Source organism: Heterodontus francisci, chromosome 26 (genome assembly GCF_036365525.1).
Source record: "Heterodontus francisci isolate sHetFra1 chromosome 26, sHetFra1.hap1, whole genome shotgun sequence".
Lineage (NCBI taxonomy): Eukaryota > Metazoa > Chordata > Chondrichthyes > Heterodontiformes > Heterodontidae > Heterodontus > Heterodontus francisci.
This window is the reverse complement of record NC_090396.1, coordinates 77,067,721-77,092,231: the sequence shown is the minus strand read 5'-3', so window position 1 is coordinate 77,092,231 and position 24,511 is coordinate 77,067,721. Positions and strand designations below refer to the sequence as shown.

Below are 24,511 nucleotides of genomic sequence, written 5' to 3'. Positions count from 1 at the left end.
CGCGGTGCTGTATTTATTAGACGCGATGCAGTATTTAATAGACGCGGTGCCGTATTTATTAGACGCGGTGCTGTATTTAATAGACGCGGTGCCATATTTATTAGACGCGGTGCTGTATTTATTAGATGCGATGCAGTATTTAATAGATGCGATGCAGTATTTAATAGACGCGGTGCCGTATATATTAGACGCGGTGCCATATTTATTAGACGCGGTGCTGTATTTATTAGATGCGATGCAGTATTTAATAGACGCGATGCACTATTTAATAGATGCGATGCAGTATTTATTAGATGCGATGCAGTATTTATTAAACGCGATGCAGTATTTAATAGACGCGATGCAGAATTTATTAGATGCGATGCAGTATTTAATAGACGCGATGCAGTATTTATTGGACGCGATGCAGTATTTAATAGATGCGATGCAGTATTTATTGGACGCGATGCAGTATTTAATAGACGCGATGCACTATTTAATAGATGCGATGCAGTATTTATTAGATGCGATGCAGTATTTATTGGACGCGATGCAGTATTTAATAGATGCGATGCAGTATTTATTGGACGCGATGCAGTATTTAATAGACGCGATGCACTATTTAATAGATGCGATGCAGTATTTATTAGATGCGATGCAGTATTTATTAAACGCGATGCAGTATTTAATAGACGCGATGCAGAATTTATTAGATGCGATGCACTATTTAATAGACGCGATGCAGTATTTATTGGACGCGATGCAGTATTTAATAGATGCGATGCAGTATTTAATAGACGCGATGCACTATTTAATGGACGCGATGCACTATTTATTAGATGCGATGCAGTATTTAATGGACGCGATGCAGTATTTATTGGACGCGATGCAGTATTTAATAGATGCGATGCAGTATTTAATAGATGCGATGCAGTATTTAATGGACGCGATGCAGTATTTAATAGACGCGATGCAGTATTTATTGGACGCGATGCAGTATTTAATGGACGCGATGCAGTATTTAATAGACGCGATGCAGTATTTATTGGACGCGATGCAGTATTTAATGGACGCGATGCAGTATTTAATAGATGCGATGCAGTATTTAATGGACGCGATGCAGTATTTAATAGACGCGATGCAGTATTTATTAGATGCGATGCAGTATTTATTGGACGCGATGCAGTATTTAATGGATGCGATGCAGTATTTAATAGATGTGGTGCAGTATTTATTGGACGCGATGCAGTATTTAATAGACGCGATGCAGTATTTAATAGACGCGATGCAGTATTTATTGGACGCGATGCAGTATTTAATAGACGCGATGCAGTATTTAATAGACGCGACGCAGTATTTATTGGACGCGATGCAGTATTTAATAGATGCGATGCAGTATTTATTGGACGCGATGCAGTATTTAATAGACGCAATGCAGTATTTATTGGACGCGATGCAATATTTAATAGACGCGATGCAGTATTTAATAAATGCAGTGCACTATTTAATGGACGCGATGCAGTATTTATTAGATGCGATGCAGTATTTAATAGACGCGATGCACTGTTTATTAGATGCGATGCAGTATTTAATAGACGCGATGCAGTATTTAATAGACGCGATGCAGTATTTAATAGACGCAATGCAGTATTTATTGGACGCGATGCAGTATTTAATAGACGCGATGCAGTATTTATTGGACGCGATGCAGTATTTAATAGACGCGATGCAGTATTTATTGGACGCGATGCAGTATTTAATAGACGCGATGCAGTATTTAATAGACGCGATGCAGTATTTATTGGACGCGGTGCAGTATTCATTAGACGCGGTGCTGTATTTATTAGACGCGGTGCAGTATTTATTAGACGCGATGCAGTATTTAATAGACGCGGTGCACTATTTATTCGACGCGGTGCAGTATTTATTAGACGCGATGCTGTATTTATTAGACGCAGTGCAGTATTTAATAAACGCGGTGCACTATTTATTCGACGCGGTGCAGTATTTATTAGACGCGATGCTGTATTTATTCGACGCGGTGCAGTATTTATTAGACGCGATGCTGTATTTATTAGACGCGGTGCAGTATTTAATAGACGCGGTGCAGTATTTAATAGAGGTGGTGCAGTATTTAATAGATGCGGTGCACTATTTATCAGACGCGATGCAGTATTTAATGGACCCGGTGCACTATTTATCAGACGCGATGCAATATTTATCAGACGCGATGCAGTATTTATTAGACGCGGTGCAGTATTTATTAGAGGCGGTGCCGTATTTATTAGATGCGGTGCACTATTTATTAGACGCGATGCAGTATTTATTAGACGCGGTGCAGTATTTATTAGATGCAATGCACTATTTAATAGACGCGATGCAGTATTTAATGGACCCGGTGCACTATTTATCAGACGCGATGCAATATTTATCAGACGCGATGCAGTATTTATTAGACGCGGTGCAGTATTTATTAGAGGCGGTGCCGTATTTATTAGATGCGGTGCACTATTTATTAGACGCGATGCAGTATTTATTAGACGCGGTGCAGTATTTATTAGATGCAATGCACTATTTAATAGACGCGATGCAGTATTTAATAGACGCGGTGCAGTATTTATTAGACGCGATGCAGTATTTATTAGAGGCGGTGCCGTATTTATTAGATGCGGTGCACTATTTATTAGACGCGATGCAGTATTTATTAGACGCGGTGCAGTATTTATTAGATGCAATGCACTATTTAATAGACGCGATGCAGTATTTATTAGACGCGGTGCAGTATTTATTAGATGCAATGCACTATTTAATAGACGCGATGCAGTATTTAATAGACGCGGTGCACTATTTATCAGACGCGATGCAGTATTTAATGGACCCGGTGCACTATTTATCAGACGCGATGCAATATTTATCAGACGCGATGCAGTATTTATTAGACGCGGTGCAGTATTTATTAGAGGCGGTGCCGTATTTATTAGATGCGGTGCACTATTTATTAGACGCGATGCAGTATTTATTAGACGCGGTGCAGTATTTATTAGATGCAATGCACTATTTAATAGACGCGATGCAGTATTTAATGGACCCGGTGCACTATTTATCAGACGCGATGCAATATTTATCAGACGCGATGCAGTATTTATTAGACGCGGTGCAGTATTTATTAGAGGCGGTGCCGTATTTATTAGATGCGGTGCACTATTTATTAGACGCGATGCAGTATTTATTAGACGCGGTGCAGTATTTATTAGATGCAATGCACTATTTAATAGACGCGATGCAGTATTTAATAGACGCGGTGCAGTATTTATTAGACGCGATGCAGTATTTATTAGATGCAATGCACTATTTAATAGACGCGATGCAGTATTTAATAGACGCGATGCACTATTTATTAGACGCGATGCAGTATTTATTGGACGCGATGAAGTATTTATTAGATGCAATGCACTATTTAATAGACGCGATGCAGTATTTAATAGACGCGGTGCAGTTCTTAATAGACGCGATGCAGTATTTATTGGACGCGATGCAGTATTTATTGGACGCGATGCAGTATTTATTAGATGCGATGCAGTATTTAATAGACGCGATGCAGTATTTATTGGACGCGATGCAGTATTTATTAAACGCGATGCAGTATTTAATAGACGCGATGCAGTATTTATTGGACGCGATGCAGTATTTAATAGACGCGATGCAGTATTTATTAGACGCGATGCAGTATTTATTGGACGCGATGAAGTATTTATTAGATGCAATGCACTATTTAATAGACGCGATGCAGTATTTAATAGACGCGGTGCAGTTCTTAATAGACGCGATGCAGTATTTATTGGACGCGATGCAGTATTTATTGGACGCGATGCAGTATTTATTAGATGCGATGCAGTATTTAATAGACGCGATGCAGTATTTATTGGACGCGATGCAGTATTTATTAAACGCGATGCAGTATTTAATAGACGCGATGCAGTATTTATTGGACGCGATGCAGTATTTAATAGACGCGATGCAGTATTTATTGGACGCGATGCAGTATTTATTGGACGCGATGCAGTATTTATTAAACGCGATGCAGTATTTATTAGATGCGATGCAGTATTTATTGGACGCGATGCAGTATTTATTAAACGCGATGCAGTATTTATTAGATGCGATGCAGTATTTATTAGATGCGATGCAGTATTTAATAGACGCGATGCAGTATTTATTGGACGCGATGCAGTATTTATTAAACGCGATGCAGTATTTATTAGATGCGATGCAGTATTTATTGGACGCGATGCAGTATTTAATAGACGCGATGCAGTATTTATTAGATGCGATGCAGTATTTATTAAACGCGATGCAGTATTTAATAGACGCGATGCAGTATTTATTGGACGCGATGCAGTATTTATTGGACGCGATGCAGTATTTATTAGATGCGATGCAGTATTTAATAGACGCGATGCAGTATTTATTGGACGCGATGCAGTATTTATTAAACGCGATGCAGTATTTAATAGACGCGATGCAGTATTTATTAGATGCGATGCAGTATTTATTGGACGCGATGCAGTATTTAATAGACGCGATGCAGTATTTATTAGATGCGATGCAGTATTTATTAAACGCGATGCAGTATTTAATAGACGCGATGCAGTATTTATTGGACGCGATGCAGTATTTAATAGATGCGATGCAGTATTTAATAGACGCGATGCAGTATTTAATAGACGCAATGCAGTATTTAATAGACGCGATGCAGTATTTATTGGACGCGATGCACTGTTTATTAGATGCGATGCAGTATTTAATAGACGCAATGCAGTATTTATTGGACGCGATGCACTGTTTATTAGATGCGATGCAGTATTTAATAGACGCGATGCAGTATTTAATAGACGCGATGCAGTATTTAATAGACGCAATGCAGTATTTATTGGACGCGATGCAGTATCTAATAGACGCGATGCAGTATTTAATAGACGCGATGCAGTATTTAATAGACGCAATGCAGTATTTATTGGACGCGATGCAGTATTTAATAGACGCGATGCAGTATTTATTGGACGCGATGCAGTATTTAATAGATGCGATGCAGTATTTAATGGACGCGATGCAGTATTTAATAGACGCGATGCAGTATTTATTGGACGCGATGCAGTATTTAATAGACGCGATGCAGTATTTAATAGACGCGATGCAGTATTTAATGGACGCGATGCAGTATTTAATAGATGCGATGCAGTATTTAATGGACGCGATGCAGTATTTAATAGATGCGATGCAGTATTTAATGGACGCGATGCAGTATTTAATAGACGCGATGCAGTATTTATTGGACGCGATGCAGTATTTAATAGATGCGGTGCAGTATTTAATAGACGCGATGCAGTATTTATTAGACGCAATGCAGTATTTAATAGACGCGATGCAGAATTTATTAGATGCGATGCAGTATTTATTAAACGCGATGCAGTATTTAATAGACGCGATGCAGAATTTATTAGATGCGATGCAGTATTTAATAGACGCGATGCAGTATTTATTGGACGCGATGCAGTATTTAATAGATGCGATGCAGTATTTAATAGACGCGATGCACTATTTAATGGACGCGATGCACTATTTATTAGATGCGATGCAGTATTTAATGGACGCGATGCAGTATTTATTGGACGCGATGCAGTATTTAATAGATGCGATGCAGGATTTAATAGATGCGATGCAGAATTTAATGGACGCGATGCAGTATTTAATAGACGCGATGCAGTATTTATTGGACGCGATGCAGTATTTAATGGACGCGATGCAGTATTTAATAGATGCGATGCAGTATTTAATGGACGCGATGCAGTATTTAATAGACGCGATGCAGTATTTATTAGATGCGATGCAGTATTTATTGGACGCGATGCAGTATTTAATGGATGCGATGCAGTATTTAATAGACGCGATGCAGTATTTAATGGATGCGATGCAGTATTTAATAGACGCGATGCAGTATTTATTAGATGCGATGCAGTATTTATTGGACGCGATGCAGTATTTAATGGATGCGATGCAGTATTTAATAGACGCGATGCAGTATTTATTGGACGCGATGCAGTATTTAATAGACGCGATGCAGTATTTAATGGATGCGATGCAGTATTTAATAGACGCGATGCAGTATTTATTGGACGCGATGCAGTATTTATTGGACGCGATGCAGTATTTAATGGACGCGATGCAGTATTTAATAGACGCGATGCAGTATTTATTGGACGCGATGCAGTATTTAATGGACGCGATGCAGTATTTAATAGATGCGATGCAGTATTTAATGGACGCGATGCAGTATTTAATAGACGCGATGCAGTATTTATTAGATGCGATGCAGTATTTATTGGACACGATGCAGTATTTAATGGATGCGATGCAGTATTTAATAGATGCGATGCAGTATTTAATGGACGCGATGCAGTATTTAATAGACGCGATGCAGTATTTATTGGACGCGATGCAGTATTTAATAGATGTGGTGCAGTATTTATTGGACGCGATGCAGTATTTAATAGACGCGATGCAGTATTTAATAGACGCGATGCAGTATTTATTGGACGCGATGCAGTATTTAATAGACGCGATGCAGTATTTAATAGACGCGACGCAGTATTTATTGGACGCGATGCAGTATTTAATAGATGCGATGCAGTATTTATTGGACGCGATGCAGTATTTAATAGACGCAATGCAGTATTTATTGGACGCGATGCAATATTTAATAGACGCGATGCAGTATTTAATAAATGCAGTGCAGTATTTAATAGACGCGATGCAGTATTTAATAGACGCGATGCAGTATTTAATAGACGCAATGCAGTATTTAATGGACGCGGTGCCATATTTATTAGACGCGGTGCTGTATTTATTAGATGCGATGCAGTATTTAATAGACGCGATGCACTATTTAATAGACGCGATGCACTATTTAATGGACGCGATGCAGTATTTATTAGATGCGATGCAGTATTTAATAGACGCGATGCACTGTTTATTAGATGCGATGCAGTATTTAATAGACGCGATGCAGTATTTAATAGACGCGATGCAGTATTTAATAGACGCAATGCAGTATTTATTGGACGCGATGCAGTATTTAATAGATGCGATGCAGTATTTATTGGACGCGATGCAGTATTTAATAGACGCGATGCAGTATTTATTGGACGCGATGCAGTATTTAATAGACGCGATGCAGTATTTAATAGACGCGATGCAGTATTTATTGGACGCGGTGCAGTATTCATTAGACGCGGTGCTGTATTTATTAGACGCGGTGCAGTATTTATTAGACGCGATGCAGTATTTAATAGACGCGGTGCACTATTTATTCGACGCGGTGCAGTATTTATTAGACGCGATGCTGTATTTATTAGACGCAGTGCAGTATTTAATAGACGCGGTGCACTATTTATTCGACGCGGTGCAGTATTTATTAGACGCGATGCTGTATTTATTCGACGCGGTGCAGTATTTATTAGACGCGATGCTGTATTTATTAGACGCGGTGCTGTATTTATTAGACGCGGTGCAGTATTTAATAGACGCGGTGCAGTATTTAATAGAGGTGGTGCAGTATTTAATAGATGCGGTGCACTATTTATCAGACGCGATGCAGTATTTAATGGACCCGGTGCACTATTTATCAGACGCGATGCAGTATTTATTAGACGCGGTGCAGTATTTATTAGAGGCGGTGCCGTATTTATTAGATGCGGTGCACTATTTATTAGACGCGATGCAGTATTTATTAGACGCGGTGCAGTATTTATTAGATGCAATGCACTATTTAATAGACGCGATGCAGTATTTAATGGACCCGGTGCACTATTTATCAGACGCGATGCAATATTTATCAGACGCGATGCAGTATTTATTAGACGCGGTGCAGTATTTATTAGAGGCGGTGCCGTATTTATTAGATGCGGTGCACTATTTATTAGACGCGATGCAGTATTTATTAGACGCGGTGCAGTATTTATTAGATGCAATGCACTATTTAATAGACGCGATGCAGTATTTAATAGACGCGGTGCAGTATTTATTAGACGCGATGCAGTATTTATTAGATGCAATGCACTATTTAATAGACGCGATGCAGTATTTAATAGACGCGATGCACTATTTATTAGACGCGATGCAGTATTTATTGGACGCGATGAAGTATTTATTAGATGCAATGCACTATTTAATAGACGCGATGCAGTATTTAATAGACGCGGTGCAGTTCTTAATAGACGCGATGCAGTATTTATTGGACGCGATGCAGTATTTATTGGACGCGATGCAGTATTTATTAGATGCGATGCAGTATTTAATAGACGCGATGCAGTATTTATTGGACGCGATGCAGTATTTATTAAACGCGATGCAGTATTTAATAGACGCGATGCAGTATTTATTAGATGCGATGCAGTATTTAATAGACGCGATGCAGTATTTATTGGACGCGATGCAGTATTTAATAGATGCGATGCAGTATTTAATAGACGCGATGCAGTATTTAATAGACGCAATGCAGTATTTAATAGACGCGATGCAGTATTTAATAGACGCGATGCAGTATTTAATAGACGCAATGCAGTATTTATTGGACGCGATGCACTGTTTATTAGACGCAATGCAGTATTTAATAGACGCAATGCAGTATTTAATAGACGCGATGCAGTATTTAATAGACGCGATGCAGTATTTAATAGACGCAATGCAGTATTTAATAGACGCGATGCAGTATTTAATAGATGCGATGCAGTATTTAATAGACGCGATGCAGTATTTAATAGACGCAATGCAGTATTTAATAGATGCGATGCAGTATTTAATAGACGCGATGCAGTATTTAATAGACGCGATGCAGTATTTAATAGACGCAATGCAGTATTTATTGGACGCGATGCACTGTTTATTAGATGCGATGCAGTATTTAATAGACGTGATGCAGTATTTAATAGACGCGATGCAGTATTTAATAGACGCAATGCAGTATTTATTGGACGCGATGCAGTATCTAATAGACGCGATGCAGTATTTAATAGACGCAATGCAGTATTTATTGGACGCGATGCAGTATTTAATAGACGCGATGCAGTATTTATTGGACGCGATGCAGTATTTAATAGACGCGATGCAGTATTTAATAGACGCGATGCAGTATTTAATGGACGCGATGCAGTATTTAATAGATGCGATGCAGTATTTAATGGACGCGATGCAGTATTTAATAGATGCGATGCAGTATTTAATGGACGCGATGCAGTATTTAATAGACGCGATGCAGTATTTATTGGACGCGATGCAGTATTTAATAGATGCGGTGCAGTATTTAATAGACGCGATGCAGTATTTATTAGACGCAATGCAGTATTTAATAGACACGATGCAGTATTTATTGGACGCGATGCAGTATTTAATAGACGCGATGCAGTATTTAATAGACGCGATGCAGTATTTATTGGACGCGATGCAGTATTTAATAGACGCGATGCAGTATTTAATAGACGCGACGCAGTATTTATTGGACGCGATGCAGTATTTAATAGATGCGATGCAGTATTTATTGGACGCGATGCAGTATTTAATAGACGCAATGCAGTATTTATTGGACGCGATGCAATATTTAATAGACGCGATGCAGTATTTAATAAACGCAGTGCAGTATTTATTGGACGCGATGCAGTATTTAATAGACGCGATGCAGTATTTAATAGACGCGATGCAGTATTTAATAGACGCGATGCAGTATTTATTGGATGCGATGCAGTATTTAATAGATGCGATGCAGTATTTATTGGATGCGATGCAGTATTTAATAGACGCGGTGCAGTATTGATTCGACGCGATGCAGTATTTAATAGACGCGATGCAGTATTTATTGGACGCGGTGCTGTATTTAATAGACGCGGTGCAGTATTCATTAGACGCGGTGCTGTATTTATTAGACGCGGTGCCGTATTTAATAGATGCGGTGCAGTATTTATTAGACGCGATGCAGTATTTATTAGACGCAGTGCAGTATTTAATAGACGCGGTGCACTATTTATTCGACGCGGTGCAGTATTTATTAGACGCGATGCTGTATTTATTAGACGCAGTGCAGTATTTAATAGATGCGGTGCACTATTTATTCGACGCGGTGCAGTATTTATTAGACGCGATGCTGTATTTATTCGACGCGGTGCTGTATTTATTAGACGCGGTGCAGTATTTAATAGACGCGGTGCAGTATTTAATAGAGGTGGTGCAGTATTTAATAGATGCGCTGCAGTATTTATTAGAGGCGGTGCCGTATTTATTAGACGCGATGCAGTATTTATTAGACGCGATGCAGTATTTATTAGACGCAGTGCAGTATTTAATAGACGCGGTGCACTATTTATTCGACGCGGTGCAGTATTTATTAGACGCGATGCTGTATTTATTAGACGCAGTGCAGTATTTAATAGATGCGGTGCACTATTTATTCGACGCGGTGCAGTATTTATTAGACGCGATGCTGTATTTATTCGACGCGGTGCTGTATTTATTAGACGCGGTGCAGTATTTAATAGACGCGGTGCAGTATTTAATAGAGGTGGTGCAGTATTTAATAGATGCGCTGCAGTATTTATTAGAGGCGGTGCCGTATTTATTAGACGCGATGCAGTATTTATTAGACGCGATGCAGTATTTATTAGACGCGGTGCAGTATTTAATAGACGCGGTGCACTATTTATTAGACGCGATGCAGTATTTATTAGAGGCGGTGCCGTATTTAACAAACGCGGTGCACTATTTATTAGACGCGGTGCTGTATTTATTGGACGCGGTGCAGTATTTATTAGACGCGGTGCCGTATATATTAGACGCAGTGCTGTATTTATTAGATGCGGTGCAGTATTTAATAGACGCGGTGCAGTATTTATGAGACGCGATGCAGTATTTATTAGACGCGATGCAGTATTTATTCTACGCTGTGCCGTATTTAATAGACGCGGTGCAGTATTTAATAGACGCGGTGCAGTATTTATGAGACGCGATGCAGTATTTAATAGACGCGGTGTAGTATTTAATAGACGCGGTGTAGTATTTAATGGACGCGGTGCAGTATTTAATAGACGCAGTGCTGTATTTATTGGACGCGGTGCAGTATTTATAAGACGCGGTGCCGTATTTATTAGACGCAGTGCTGTATTTATTGGACGCGGTGCAGAATTTAATAGACGCGGTGCAGTATTTATTAGACGCGGTGCAGTATTTAATAGACGCGGTGCTGTATTTATTGGACGCGGTGCAGTATTTAATAGATGCGGTGCACTATTTATTCGACGCGGTGCAGTATTTATTAGACGCGATGCTGTATTTATTCGACGCGGTGCTGTATTTATTAGACGCGGTGCAGTATTTAATAGACGCGGTGCAGTATTTAATAGAGGTGGTGCAGTATTTAATAGATGCGCTGCAGTATTTATTCTACGCTGTGCCGTATTTAATAGACGCGGTGCAGTATTTAATAGACGCGGTGCAGTATTTATGAGACGCGATGCAGTATTTAATAGACGCGGTGTAGTATTTAATAGACGCGGTGTAGTATTTAATGGACGCGGTGCAGTATTTAATAGACGCAGTGCTGTATTTATTGGACGCGGTGCAGTATTTATAAGACGCGGTGCCGTATTTATTAGACGCAGTGCTGTATTTATTGGACGCGGTGCAGAATTTAATAGACGCGGTGCACTATTTATTCGACGCGGTGCAGTATTTATTAGACGCGATGCTGTATTTATTAGACGCAGTGCAGTATTTAATAGATGCGGTGCACTATTTATTCGACGCGGTGCAGTATTTATTAGACGCGATGCTGTATTTATTCGACGCGGTGCTGTATTTATTAGACGCGGTGCAGTATTTAATAGACGCGGTGCAGTATTTAATAGAGGTGGTGCAGTATTTAATAGATGCGCTGCAGTATTTATTAGAGGCGGTGCCGTATTTATTAGACGCGATGCAGTATTTATTAGACGCGATGCAGTATTTATTAGACGCAGTGCAGTATTTAATAGACGCGGTGCACTATTTATTCGACGCGGTGCAGTATTTATTAGACGCGATGCTGTATTTATTAGACGCAGTGCAGTATTTAATAGATGCGGTGCACTATTTATTCGACGCGGTGCAGTATTTATTAGACGCGATGCTGTATTTATTCGACGCGGTGCTGTATTTATTAGACGCGGTGCAGTATTTAATAGACGCGGTGCAGTATTTAATAGAGGTGGTGCAGTATTTAATAGATGCGCTGCAGTATTTATTAGAGGCGGTGCCGTATTTATTAGACGCGATGCAGTATTTATTAGACGCGATGCAGTATTTATTAGACGCGGTGCAGTATTTAATAGACGCGGTGTCGTATTTATTAGATGCGGTGCACTATTTATTAGACGCGATGCAGTATTTATTAGAGGCGGTGCCGTATTTAACAAACGCGGTGCACTATTTATTAGACGCGGTGCAGTATTTATTAGACGCGGTGCCGTATATATTAGACGCAGTGCTGTATTTATTAGATGCGGTGCAGTATTTAATAGACGCGGTGCAGTATTTATGAGACGCGATGCAGTATTTATTAGACGCGATGCAGTATTTATTCTACGCTGTGCCGTATTTAATAGACGCGGTGCAGTATTTAATAGACGCGGTGCAGTATTTATGAGACGCGATGCAGTATTTAATAGACGCGGTGCAGTATTTATGAGACGCGATGCAGTATTTAATAGACGCGGTGTAGTATTTAATGGACGCGGTGCAGTATTTAATAGACGCAGTGCTGTATTTATTGGACGCGGTGCAGTATTTATAAGACGCGGTGCCGTATTTATTAGACGCAGTGCTGTATTTATTGGACGCGGTGCAGAATTTAATAGACGCGGTGCAGTATTTATTAGACGCGGTGCAGTATTTAATAGACGCGGTGCTGTATTTATTGGACGCGGTGCAGTATTTATTAGACGCAGTGCTGTATTTATTGGACGCGGTGCAGTATTTATTAGACGCGATGCAGTATTTATTAGACGCAGTGCTGTATTTATTGGACGCGGTGCAGTATTTATTAGACGCGATGCAGTATTTATTAGATGCAATGCACTATTTAATAGACGCGGTGCAGTATTTAATAGACGCGGTGCAGTATTTATTAGATGCAATGCACTATTTAATAGACGCGGTGCAGTATTTAATAGACGCGGTGCAGTATTTATTAGACGCAGTGCTGTATTTATTGGACGCGGTGCAGTATTTATAAGACGCGGTGCCGTATTTATTAGACGCAGTGCTGTATTTATTGGACGCGGTGCAGAATTTAATAGACGCGGTGCAGTATTTATTAGACGCAGTGCTGTATTTATTAGATGCAATGCACTATTTAATAGACGCGGTGCAGTATTTAATAGACGCGGTGCAGTATTTAATAGACGCGGTGCAGTATTTATTAGACGCGATGCAGTATTTAATAGACGCGGTGCAGTATTTATTAGACGCGATGCAGTATTTAATAGACGCGGTGCAGTATTTAGTAGACGCGGTGCAGTATTTAATAGACGCGGTGCAGTATTTATTAGACGCGATGCAGTATTTAATAGACGCGGTGCAGTATTTAATAGACGCGGTGCCGTATTTATTAGACGCGGTGCTGTATTTATTGGACGCGGTGCAGTATTTAATAGACGCGATGCAGTATTTATTAGATGCAATGCACTATTTAATAGACGCGGTGCAGTATTTAATAGACGCGATGCACTATTTAATAGACGCAGTGCAGTATTTATTAGACGCGGTGCTGTATTTAATAGAATCGGTGCAGTATTCATTAGACGCGCTGCAATATTTAATAGACGCGGTGCAGTTTTTATTAGACGCGATGCAGTATTTAATAGACGCGGTGCAGTTTTTAATAGACGTGGTGCAGTATTTATTAGATGCGCTGCAGTATTTATTGGACGCGATGCAGTATTTAATGGACGCGATGCAGTATTTATGAGACGCGATGCAGTATTTATTAGACGCGATGCAGTATTTATTCTACGCTGTGCCGTATTTAATAGACGCGGTGCAGTATTTAATAGACGCGGTGCAGTATTTATGAGACGCGATGCAGTATTTAATAGACGCGGTGTAGTATTTAATAGACGCGGTGCAGTATTTAATGGACGCGGTGCAGTATTTAATAGACGCGGTGCAGTATTTAATAGACGCGGTGCAGTATTTAATAGACGCGGTGCAGTATTTAATAGATGTTGGACTGAAATTTATGGTTTTGCGCTAAAATCGTTGTCAGGTGAAAACAATGGTGGCCTGCACATTGTGGCCACACTTGACGGATCATGGCTGCTCATTTATGTAGCCAGGGCGTCCCCCACCCCCCCTCGCCCTCACTCCCCTGATGACATGGTGCAGATGATGCTGTCAGTCTCCGACTATGGCATCAGCCGCCTGTGCGCAGGTACTGACGCCATTTGTAAAATGCTTCGCGCTCTACAATTCAATTTAAATATTTAAAGATATATCGATTTTTTAAAAATTAAATAACTTGACCCTGACCCTCTCTTCTTTGGCCTCCTTGTCTCGGGAGACAATGGGTAAGCGCCTGGAGGTGGTCAGTAGTTTGTGGAGCAGCGCCTGGAGTGGCTATAAAGGTCAATTCTAGAGTGACAGACTCTTCCACAGGTGCTGCAGATAAAATTGGTTGTCGGGGCTGTTACACAGTTGGCTCTCCCCTTGCGCCTCTGTCTTTTTTCCTGCCAACTGCTAAGTCTCTTCGACTCGCCACACTTTAGCCCCGCCTTTATGGCTGCCCGCCAGCTCTGGCGAACGCTGGCAACTGACTCCCACGACCTGTGATCAATGTCACAGGACTTCATGTCGTGTTTGCAGACGTCTTTCTAGCGGAGACATGGACAGCCGGTGGGTCTGATACCAGTGGCGAGCTCGCTGTACAATGTGTCTTTGGGGATCCTGCCATCTTCCATGTGGCTCACATGTCCAAACCTGACCTTCTCTCACCCCTCAATAACCATAGAATTAATTACCTTTCCTCTCCCCGCTACCACTAAATACCTTGTCCAGCTGCCCATCCACCACCGCCCCCCCCCCTCACACCAATGAGATTAATTTGACCCTGCTCCCCGCCCCTCCCGCTCTGAAAAACATACTTGCTCTCCACTCCCCACCAGTGTTCTGCCTTCGGATCCCCGGGTGGGAAGATCATTTATTCATTAATTTCAATTATTTTACATATGTAAATTTTCTTCCCGTCGCCAAGCGATGGGGGTGCCACCACAAGGCCTTGCTGCCGCTGGCAATGTCTGGCTGAACCTTCCTGGTGTCGAAGTCCATGGCTTTCCCCTGCCAGAGGCATTTTCCGGCACCCAACCCCCCCACTCCCACCATGACCCCCGACGTCGGTGGGGGGAGGCCTGTAAAATTCAGCCCAATGTGTGTATTATTTAGATATGGTGCAGTATTTTGTGGGTAGGGATTGCACTCTGCAACCACGAGCCAGTTAGCGACAGCATGCTCCTCCCTGCAGACTGTGTGACGTGACCGTCTATTTCTACATACCTAGCTCAAACATCTGTAGTGGCAGGTAGAGGAAGCTGGAAGGATGGTTGTAAGGATTGGCTTGTCCAGGAGGATTACAGACCGAGTCGGAGGAGGGAAGTAGCAGGAGGAAGGAGACGTTGTGACTGAGTTCCAGAACCTCCTGGGTAAACACACGGAACTGCTTCGCCTGAAATCCACAAAGCAGCTCATGAACTAAACTGGAGACAATAGAGGAGTGACACACACACACAGCACGCACACACAAACGCATACACACTCACAAAACACACACACACAAAACACGGGCACGCACAAAATGTGCAGACGTGTGCACGCACACGCACTCACAAAATACGCACACACCGCACAAAACGCACACACATGCACAAAACACACACACGCATGCACAAAACACGCACACGCACTCACAAAATACGCACACACCGCACAAAACGCACACGCATTCACAAAATACACAAAACGCGCACACACGCGTACAAAACATGCACACACATGCACAAAACACACACACGCATGCACAAAACATGCACACGCATGCACAAAACACGCACATGCACGCATGCACAATACACAGACACGCACGCACGCACAATACACAGACGCACACAGACCTTTAACACAGCCTCACCCACACAGATTAATCATTATTTTTTTACACAGTGGGTGGTAATGACCTGGAACTCGCTGCCTTTAAAGTGGTGAACGCGGAGACAATCAATGACTTCAAGAGGAAATTGGATGGCCACTTGAAGGAAACAAACTTTCAGGGTTATGGGGATCGAGTGGGGGAGTGGGATTGACTGGATTGCTGTACAGAGCTGGCATTGACTCAATGGGCCGAATGGGCTCCTTCTGTCCATAAATGACTCCATGGGCTGAATTCTATAAGCTGCCTGACGTCAGGGGTTGTGATTGGGGGCCTGGAAAATCATTCCAGGAGAGGCCTGTCACAGGCCTCAGTGCTGGCAAGGCCCCCCCTATTTTACTGGCGGTGGTGAGGTCTCATGACGGCCCCCCCCACTGTTTGGCGCTGGAGCCTTCATTTCACGATACGAATAAATTTAAATCACTGAATAATTACTTCCCTTTCCACATCAGCTGTCCTACACCGATATTCCGGTCAGTTGCCAGACGTCTCGCGCCTTCGGATCTCAGTTCGGAGATCCATGGTGGAACACTGGTGGGGAGGGGGGGAGGAGTAAAGTTTTCGGGGTGGGGGGAGAGCGGGGAGACTGTTGTGATTGGCTGATGGGATGGTGGGAAGGGTTTGAAAATCAAAGATATTAAAGTTTGGGGGTGAAAAGTCGGAAGCAGCAAAAAAAAATTTTCGGGGGTGAGAGGGAAATAAATAACTTGTTTGGTCATGTGCGGGGGGGGGAGGGGGAGGGGGAAGAGGGACTTGGATCTTTCATTGAATGTTTAAATTTAAATGCAAGGTGCAGTTCTCTTTAAAAATGTAAATGATCTGTCAGGGCTTGAAGCTCTTTAACAATGGTGCCTGTGTAGTGGCGCCGGACGTGATTGTCGGAGAACACTGACAAGCTCTAATGTTTCAGTTTATGACTCTAATCTCACACACACTGCCCCTACCCCGCCCCCCCCCCCCCCCCCCCCACCCCCACTACACACACATACAGACATGTGGGCTGGGTTTTACACAGGAGGCAGTGGTCCCAGCGGGGGCAGAAAGGGCCTTTTCATGCCCCCCCCCCCCACCCCTGCCCCAACACCCCGACACTATCTTCCGTTGTTCCGGAGGCAAAGTTCCTGCACCGGGATTTCAGTCCCTTTTAAAGGTGGGAATCCCACCTCCAAGAGCTGCCAGCCAATCACAGGACCGAACGCTCAGTAGTATCTGCAGCCACACCAGGAGCAGTGGACCTGCCGGTACAGCAGAGGCCTCAGACCCAGACCCAACGCTGGACCCTGGACCTCAGGTAGGTGAGGTGGGGTTGTCAGGGCCAGGCCAGAAGGCCCAAGCGAGGCAGGGTGGGGTGGTGGTCGTGAAGACCAGAGGAGGGGAGTCTAGACGTTTTGCTGACTTGGGCACTCCGTGGGCCACAGATTTCCCACAGAGGAGGGACACCCCCACAAAGCCCACAGTGACGGTGCCTGATTTTACAAGGTCACCTCCCCGTGTGGCACCCCTGCTTCTGGTTAAATCTCAGCAACAGGGGGACAGATGCCCTGAAGTGGCTGTTTAAGAACCTCAACTGGCCTCTGGGCGGGAGGGCCGTCATTGGCCATCCCGGTCCTGGGAAAATTGCTTGGTGACAGCTCCCCCACTCCCGCCAGCCATCGCAATTCGAAGGACCCCATGATTCCGACCCCACCTCGGGGGCCCAGAACACCCAGCCCACAGACCCCCACATCACCCACCCATTTCCAGCTACACCCACACACGTAATCCCACCCACACCCACACACCAACAGACATAACCACACAGACCCAAATCAGAGTGTTACAGTGAGGGGTGTGGGATATATCAGAATGCTACAGTGAGGGGTGTGGGATATATCAGAGTATGACAGTGAGGGGTGTGGGATATATCAGAGTGTTACAGTGAGAGGTGTGCAGTATATCGGAGTGTTACAGTGAGGGGTGTGGGATATATCAGAGTGTTACAGTGAGGGGTGTGGGATATATCAGAGTGTTACAGTGAGGGGTGTGGGATATATCAGAGTGTTGCAGTGAGGGGTGTGGGATATATCAGAGTGTTACAGTGAGGGGTGTGGGGTATATCAGAGTGTTACAGTGAGGGGTGTGGGGTATATCAGAGTGTTACAGTGAGGGGTGTGGGGTATATCAGAGTGTTACAGTGAGGGGTGTGGGATATATCAGAGTGTTACAGTGAGGGGTGCGGGATATATCAGTGTTACAGTGAGGCGTGTGGGGTATATCAGAGTGTTACAGTGAGGGGTGTGGGATATATCAGAGTGTTACAGTGAGGGGTGTGGGATATATCAGTGTGTTACAGTGAGGGGTGTGGGGTATATCAGAGTGTTACAGTGAGGGGTGTGGGGTAGATTATGATTAGATTACAGATACAGCACTGAAACAGGCCCTTCGGCCCACCGAGTCTGTGCCGAACATCAACCACCCATTCATACTAATCCTGCACTAATCCCATATTCCCACCAAACATCCCCACCTGTCCCTACATTTCCCTACCACTCACCTATACTAGTGACAATTTATAATGGCCAATTTACCTATCAACCTGCACGTCTTTTTTGGCTTGTGGGAGGAAACCGGAGCACCCGGAGAAAACCCACGCAGACACAGGGAGAACTTGCAAACTCCACACAGGCAGCACCCGGAATCGAACCCGGGTCCCTGGAGCTGTGAGGCTGCGGTGCTAACCACTGCGCCACTGTGCCGCCCAGAGTGTTACAGTGAGGGGTGTGGGGTATGTCAGAGTGTTACAGTGAGGGGTGTGGGGTATCTCAGAGTGTTACAGTGAGGGGTGTGGGGGATATCGGAGTGTTACAGTGAGGGGTGTGGGGTATGTCAGAGTGTTACAGTGAGGGGTGTGGGGGATATCGGAGTGTTACAGTGAGGGGTGTGGGATATATCAGAGTGTTACAGTGAGGGGTGTGGGGTATATCAGAATGTTACAGTGAGGGGTGTGGGGGATATCAGAGTGTTACAGTGAGGGGTGTGGGGAATATCGGAGTGTTACAGTGAGGGGTGTGGGATATATCAGAGTGTTACAGTGAGGGGTGTGGGGTATGTCAGAGTGTTACAGTGAGGGGTGTGGGGTATATCAGAGTGTTACAGTGAGGGGTGTGGGGGATATCGGAGTGTTACAGTGAGGGGTGTGGGATATATCAGAGTGTTACAGTGAGGGGTGTGGGGTATATCAGAATGTTACAGTGAGGGGTGTGGGGGATATCAGAGTGTTACAGTGAGGGGTGTGGGGGATATCAGAGTGTTACAGTGAGGGGTGTGGGGGATATCGGAGTGTTACAGTGAGGGGTGTGGGGTATATCAGAATGTTACAGTGAGGGGGGTGGTCTGTGAAACTGTGACAATCCCTATTTTGGTCATATCTACTGTGTGTTGTGATTATTCCTTTACCCCCACATCTGGGGTCAGATTTCCCAAGTGTGAAGTCTCAGTGACAGTTTGATATTGTGAGGGTGCTGTGTGTGATCACAGTACCTGGTTCAGTGGAAGGTTGATGTATTTGAGCAATGCTTTCACAGCTGCTTGTAGCTCCCAGAACAGTGGGGTTTGAAGAATCGGGGGCTCCCTCACAGAACTCAGCAACTCGAGGTCTGACAGCCTCTGCATCCACTCCCAGTCCTCCCTGCAGATAAGCAACAGTTAATGAGCCACACAGCAGCAGGGCTACAGATACACCTGGAGATTTAGATCATCACTGGAGGCCATTCAGCCCCTCCTGCCTGTGCTGGTTCTTTGGACGAGCTTTCCAATTAATCCCACTCCCCTGCTCTTTCCCCACACCCCTGCAATTTTCTCTTTTTCAACTATTTTGAAAGTTATTATTGAATCTGCTTCCACCGCCCTTTCAGACAGCACATCCCTATTCACAACAACCTGCTGTGAAAAAAAGAATTCTCCTCATTTCTCCTCTGGTTATTTTGCTGATTATCTTAAATCTGTGTCCCTCTGGTCACTGACACTCCCGCCACTGGGAAGAGTTTCTCCTTACTAGATCTTTCAGTATTTTGAACACCTTTTTCGAATCTCCCCTGTTCTGGTGAGAACAATCCCTGCTTCTCCAGTCTCTGCACCATTTCTGAAGTGGAATTTATGGAGCCATTGTAACTGGGGTAGACCATAACTGTGTGCGAGTACAAGAGCTCGGATTTTGTTCACTGCATCAGTTTTCCAGCAGTATTGCCGTCTCATTCTCCAGGCTGAATTTTATCTCGGTGATGGATAGGGAGATGGGGATGATGGAGCCCCTTAAATGGTGAGTGAATGTGGGGGGGTGTAGTACCTGTCATCTTCCCAGTGTCAATCAGTTTTGTCAGTCTGTCGAGGACGGCCTTCTCGCCCAGAGGCAAATTGTGGCCGTTAAGTAACGAAGTAATAGACACGAAAGGGTTTCTTCCTGCTGCTGCTGGTATTTTACCACATGGCACTGGTAGGACTGCTGAGCAACTGGTTTGCAGCTCTTGGAGGCGGGATCCCCTTCTGTAAGGGGATGCCTGAGTGCCGGAATGTGCAGCCAGGGTAACCGTGAGCAGCCCAGCAGTGTTCCATTGGCCTATCTGCCCTGGTGTCAGGACCCCTGCCACCTGCATAAAACTCATCTTTCTGAGTGCCATTCACCTCACCTTGCCCATTCCTTTTCGAAGACAAAGGTATTCCCCTGGGCGGTTCCTGTTCTGCTTTTCAAATTCTTTCATAGGATGTGAGTGTCACTGGCCAGGCCAGCATTTGTTGTCCATCCCTAATTGCCCGTGACAAATGAGTGGCTTGCTAGGCCATTTCAGAGGGCATTTAAAAGTCAACCACATTTTTTTTTTATTATTCATTCATGGGATGTGGGCGTCGCTGGCCAGGCCAGCATTTATTGACCACCCTTAATTGCCCTTGAGAAGGTGGTGGTGAGCTGCCTTCTTGAACCACTGCAGTACATGTGGGGTAGGTACACTCACAGTGCTGTTAGGAAGGGAGTTCCAGGATTTTGACCCAGCGACAGTGAAGGAACGGCGATATAGTTCCAAGTCAGGATGGTGTGTGACTTGGAGGGGAACTTGCAGGTGGTGGTGTTCCCATGCATCTGCTGCCCTTGTCCTTCAAGGTGGTACAAAGAACAAAGAACAAAGATAATTACAGCACAGGAACAGGCCCTTCGGCCCTCCAAGCCTGCGCCGATCCAGATCCTCTCTCTAAACATGTCGCCTATTTTCTAAGGTTCTGTATCTCTTTTCTTCCTGCCCATTCATGTATCTGTCTAGATACATCTTAAAAGACTCCATCGTGCCCGCATCTACCACCTCCGCTGGCAATGCGTTCCAGGTGCCCACCACCCTCTGCGTAAAGAACTTTCCACGCATATCCCCCCTAAACTTTTCCCCTTTCACTTTGAACTCGTGTCCTCTAGTAATTGAAACCCCCACTCTGGGAAAAAGCCTCTTGCTATCCACCCTGTTTATACCTCTCATGATTTTGTACACCTCAATCAGGTCCCCCCTCAACCTCCGTCTTTCTAATGAAAATAATCCTAATCTGCTCAACCTCTCTTCATAGCTAGCGCCCTCCATACCAGGCAACATCCTGGTGAACCTCCTCTGCACCCTCTCCAAAGCATCCACATCCTTTTGATAATGTGGCGACCAGAACTGTACGCAGTATTCCAAATGTGGCCGAACCAAAGTCCTATACAACTGTAACATGACCTGCCAACTCTTGTACTCAATGCCCCGTCCGATGAAGGAAAGCATGCCGTATGCCTTCTTGACCACTCTATTTACCTGCGTTGCCACCTTCAGGGAACAGTGGACCTGAACACCCAAATCTCTCTGGACATCAATTTTCCCCAGGACTTTTCCATTTACTGTATAGTTCACTCTTGAATTGGATCTTCCAAAATGCATCACCTCGCATTTGCCCTGATTGAACTCCATCTGCCATTTCTCTGCCCAACTCTCCAATCTATCTATATTCTGCTGTATTCTCTGACAGTCCCCTTCACTATCTGCTACTCCACCAATCTTAGTGTCGTCTGCAAATTTGCTAATCAGTCCACCTATACTTTCCTCCAAATCATTAATGTATATCACAAACAACAGTGGTCCCAGCACGGATCCCTGTGGAACACCACTGGTCACACGTCTCCATTTTGAGAAACTCCCTTCTACTGCTACTCTCTGTCTCCTGTTGCCCAGCCAGTTCTTTATCCATCTAGCTAGTACACCTTGGACCCCAAGCGCCTTCACTTTCTCCATCAGCCTGCCATGGGGAACCTTATCAAACGCCTTACTGAAGTCCATGTATATGACATCGACAGCCCTTCCCTCATCAATCAACTTTGTCACTTCCTCAAAGAATTCTATTAAGTTGGTAAGACATGACCTTCCCTGCACAAAACCATGTTGCCTATCACTGATGAGCCCATTTTCTTCCAAATGGGAATAGATCCTATCCCTCAGTATCTTCTCCAGCAGCTTCCCTACCACTGACGTCAGGCTCACCGGTCTATAATTACCTGGATTATCCCTGCTACCCTTCTTAAACAAGGGGACAACATTAGCAATTCTCCAGTCCTCCGGGACCTCACCCGTGTTTAAGGATGCTGCAAAGATATCTGTTAAGGCCCCAGCTATTTCCTCTCTCGCTTCCCTCAGTAACCTGGGATAGATCCCATCCGGACCTGGGGACTTGTCCACCTTAATGCCCTTTAGAATACCCAACACTTCCTCCCTCCTTATGCCGACTTGACCTAGAGTAATCAAACATCTGTTCCTAACCTCAACATCCGTCATGTCCCTCTCCTCGGTGAATACCGATGCAAAGTACTCGTTTAGAATCTCACCCATTTTCTCTGAGTCCAAGCATAACATTCCTCCTTTGTCCTTTAGTGGGCCAATCCTTTCTCTAGTTACCCTCTTTCTCCTTATATATGAATAAAAGGCTTTGGGATTTTCCTTAACCCTGTTTGCTAAAGATATTTCATGACCCCTTTTAGCCCTCTTAATTCCTCGTTTCAGATTGGTCCTACATTCCCGATATTCTTTCAAAGCTTCGTCTTTCATCAACCGCCTAGACCTTATGTATGCTTCCTTTTTCCTCTTAGCTAGTCTCACAATTTCACCTGTCATCCATGGTTCCCTAATCTTGCCATTTCTATCCCTCATTTTCACAGGAACATGTCTCTCCTGCACGCTAATCAACCTCTCTTTCAAAGCCTCCCACATATCACATGTGGATTTACCTTCAAACAGCTGCTCCCAATCTACATTTCTCAGCTCCTGCCGAATTTTGGTGTAGTTGGCCTTCCCCCAATTTAGCACTCTCCCTTTTGGACCACTCTCGTCTTTGTCCATGAGTATTTTAAAGCTTACAGAATTGTGATCACTATTCCCAAAGTAGTCCCCTACTGAAACTTCAACAACCTGGCCGGGCTCATTCCCCAACACCAGGTCCAGTATGGCCCCTTCCCGAGTTGGACAATTTACATACTGCTCTAGAAAACCCTCCTGGATGCTCCTTACAAATTCGGGTTTGGAAGGTGCTGTCTAAGGAGCCTTGGTGCGTTGCTGCAGTGCATCTTGGAGATGGTACACACTGCTGCCACTGTGCATCGGTGGTGGAGGGAGTGAATGTTTGTAGATGGGGTGCCAATAAAGTGGGCTGCTTTGTCCTGGATGGTGTCGAGCTTCTTGAGTGTTGTTGGAGCTGCACCCATCCAGGCAAGTGGAGAGTATTCCATCACACTCCTGACTTGTGCCTTGTAGATGGTGGACAGGCTTTGGGGAGTCAGGAGGTGAGTTACTCGCCTCAGGATTCCAAGCCTCTGACCTGCTCTTGTAGCCATGATATTTATATGGCTACTCCAGTTCAGTTTCTGGTTAATGGTAACCCCCAGGATGTTGATAGTGGGGGATTCAGCGATGGTAATGCCGTTGAATGTCAAGGGGAGATGGTTAGATTCTCTCTTGTTTGAGATGGTCATTGCCTGGCACTTGTGTGGCGCGAATGTTACTTGTCACTTATCAGCCCAAGTCTTGATATTGTCCAGGTCTTGCTGTATTTCTACACGGACTGCTTCAGTATCTGAGGAGTCACGAATGGTGCTGAACATTGTGCAATCATCAGTGAACATCCCCACTTCTGACCTTATGATTGAAGGAAGGTCATTGATGAAGCAGCTGAAGATGGTTGGGCCTAGGACACTACCCTGAGGAACTCCTGCAGTGATGT

The 24,511-nt window shown here is 44.0% G+C and overlaps 1 protein-coding gene across 1 annotated transcript in view; it reads right to left on the bottom strand.

The window, feature by feature from the left end:
* The window catches only part of ankfn1a (ankyrin repeat and fibronectin type III domain containing 1a), a 240,572-nt gene that overhangs the window by 96,972 nt on the left and 119,089 nt on the right, over positions 1–24,511 (bottom strand). Inside the window, exons 13-14 of the mRNA XM_068058655.1 lie at positions 19,775–19,922; positions 15,607–15,775 (exon numbers count right to left, since the gene is read on the bottom strand). Of these exons, the coding sequence (XP_067914756.1) occupies positions 15,607–15,775; positions 19,775–19,922 (317 nt within the window). The remainder of the gene's footprint in view (positions 1–15,606; positions 15,776–19,774; positions 19,923–24,511) is intronic.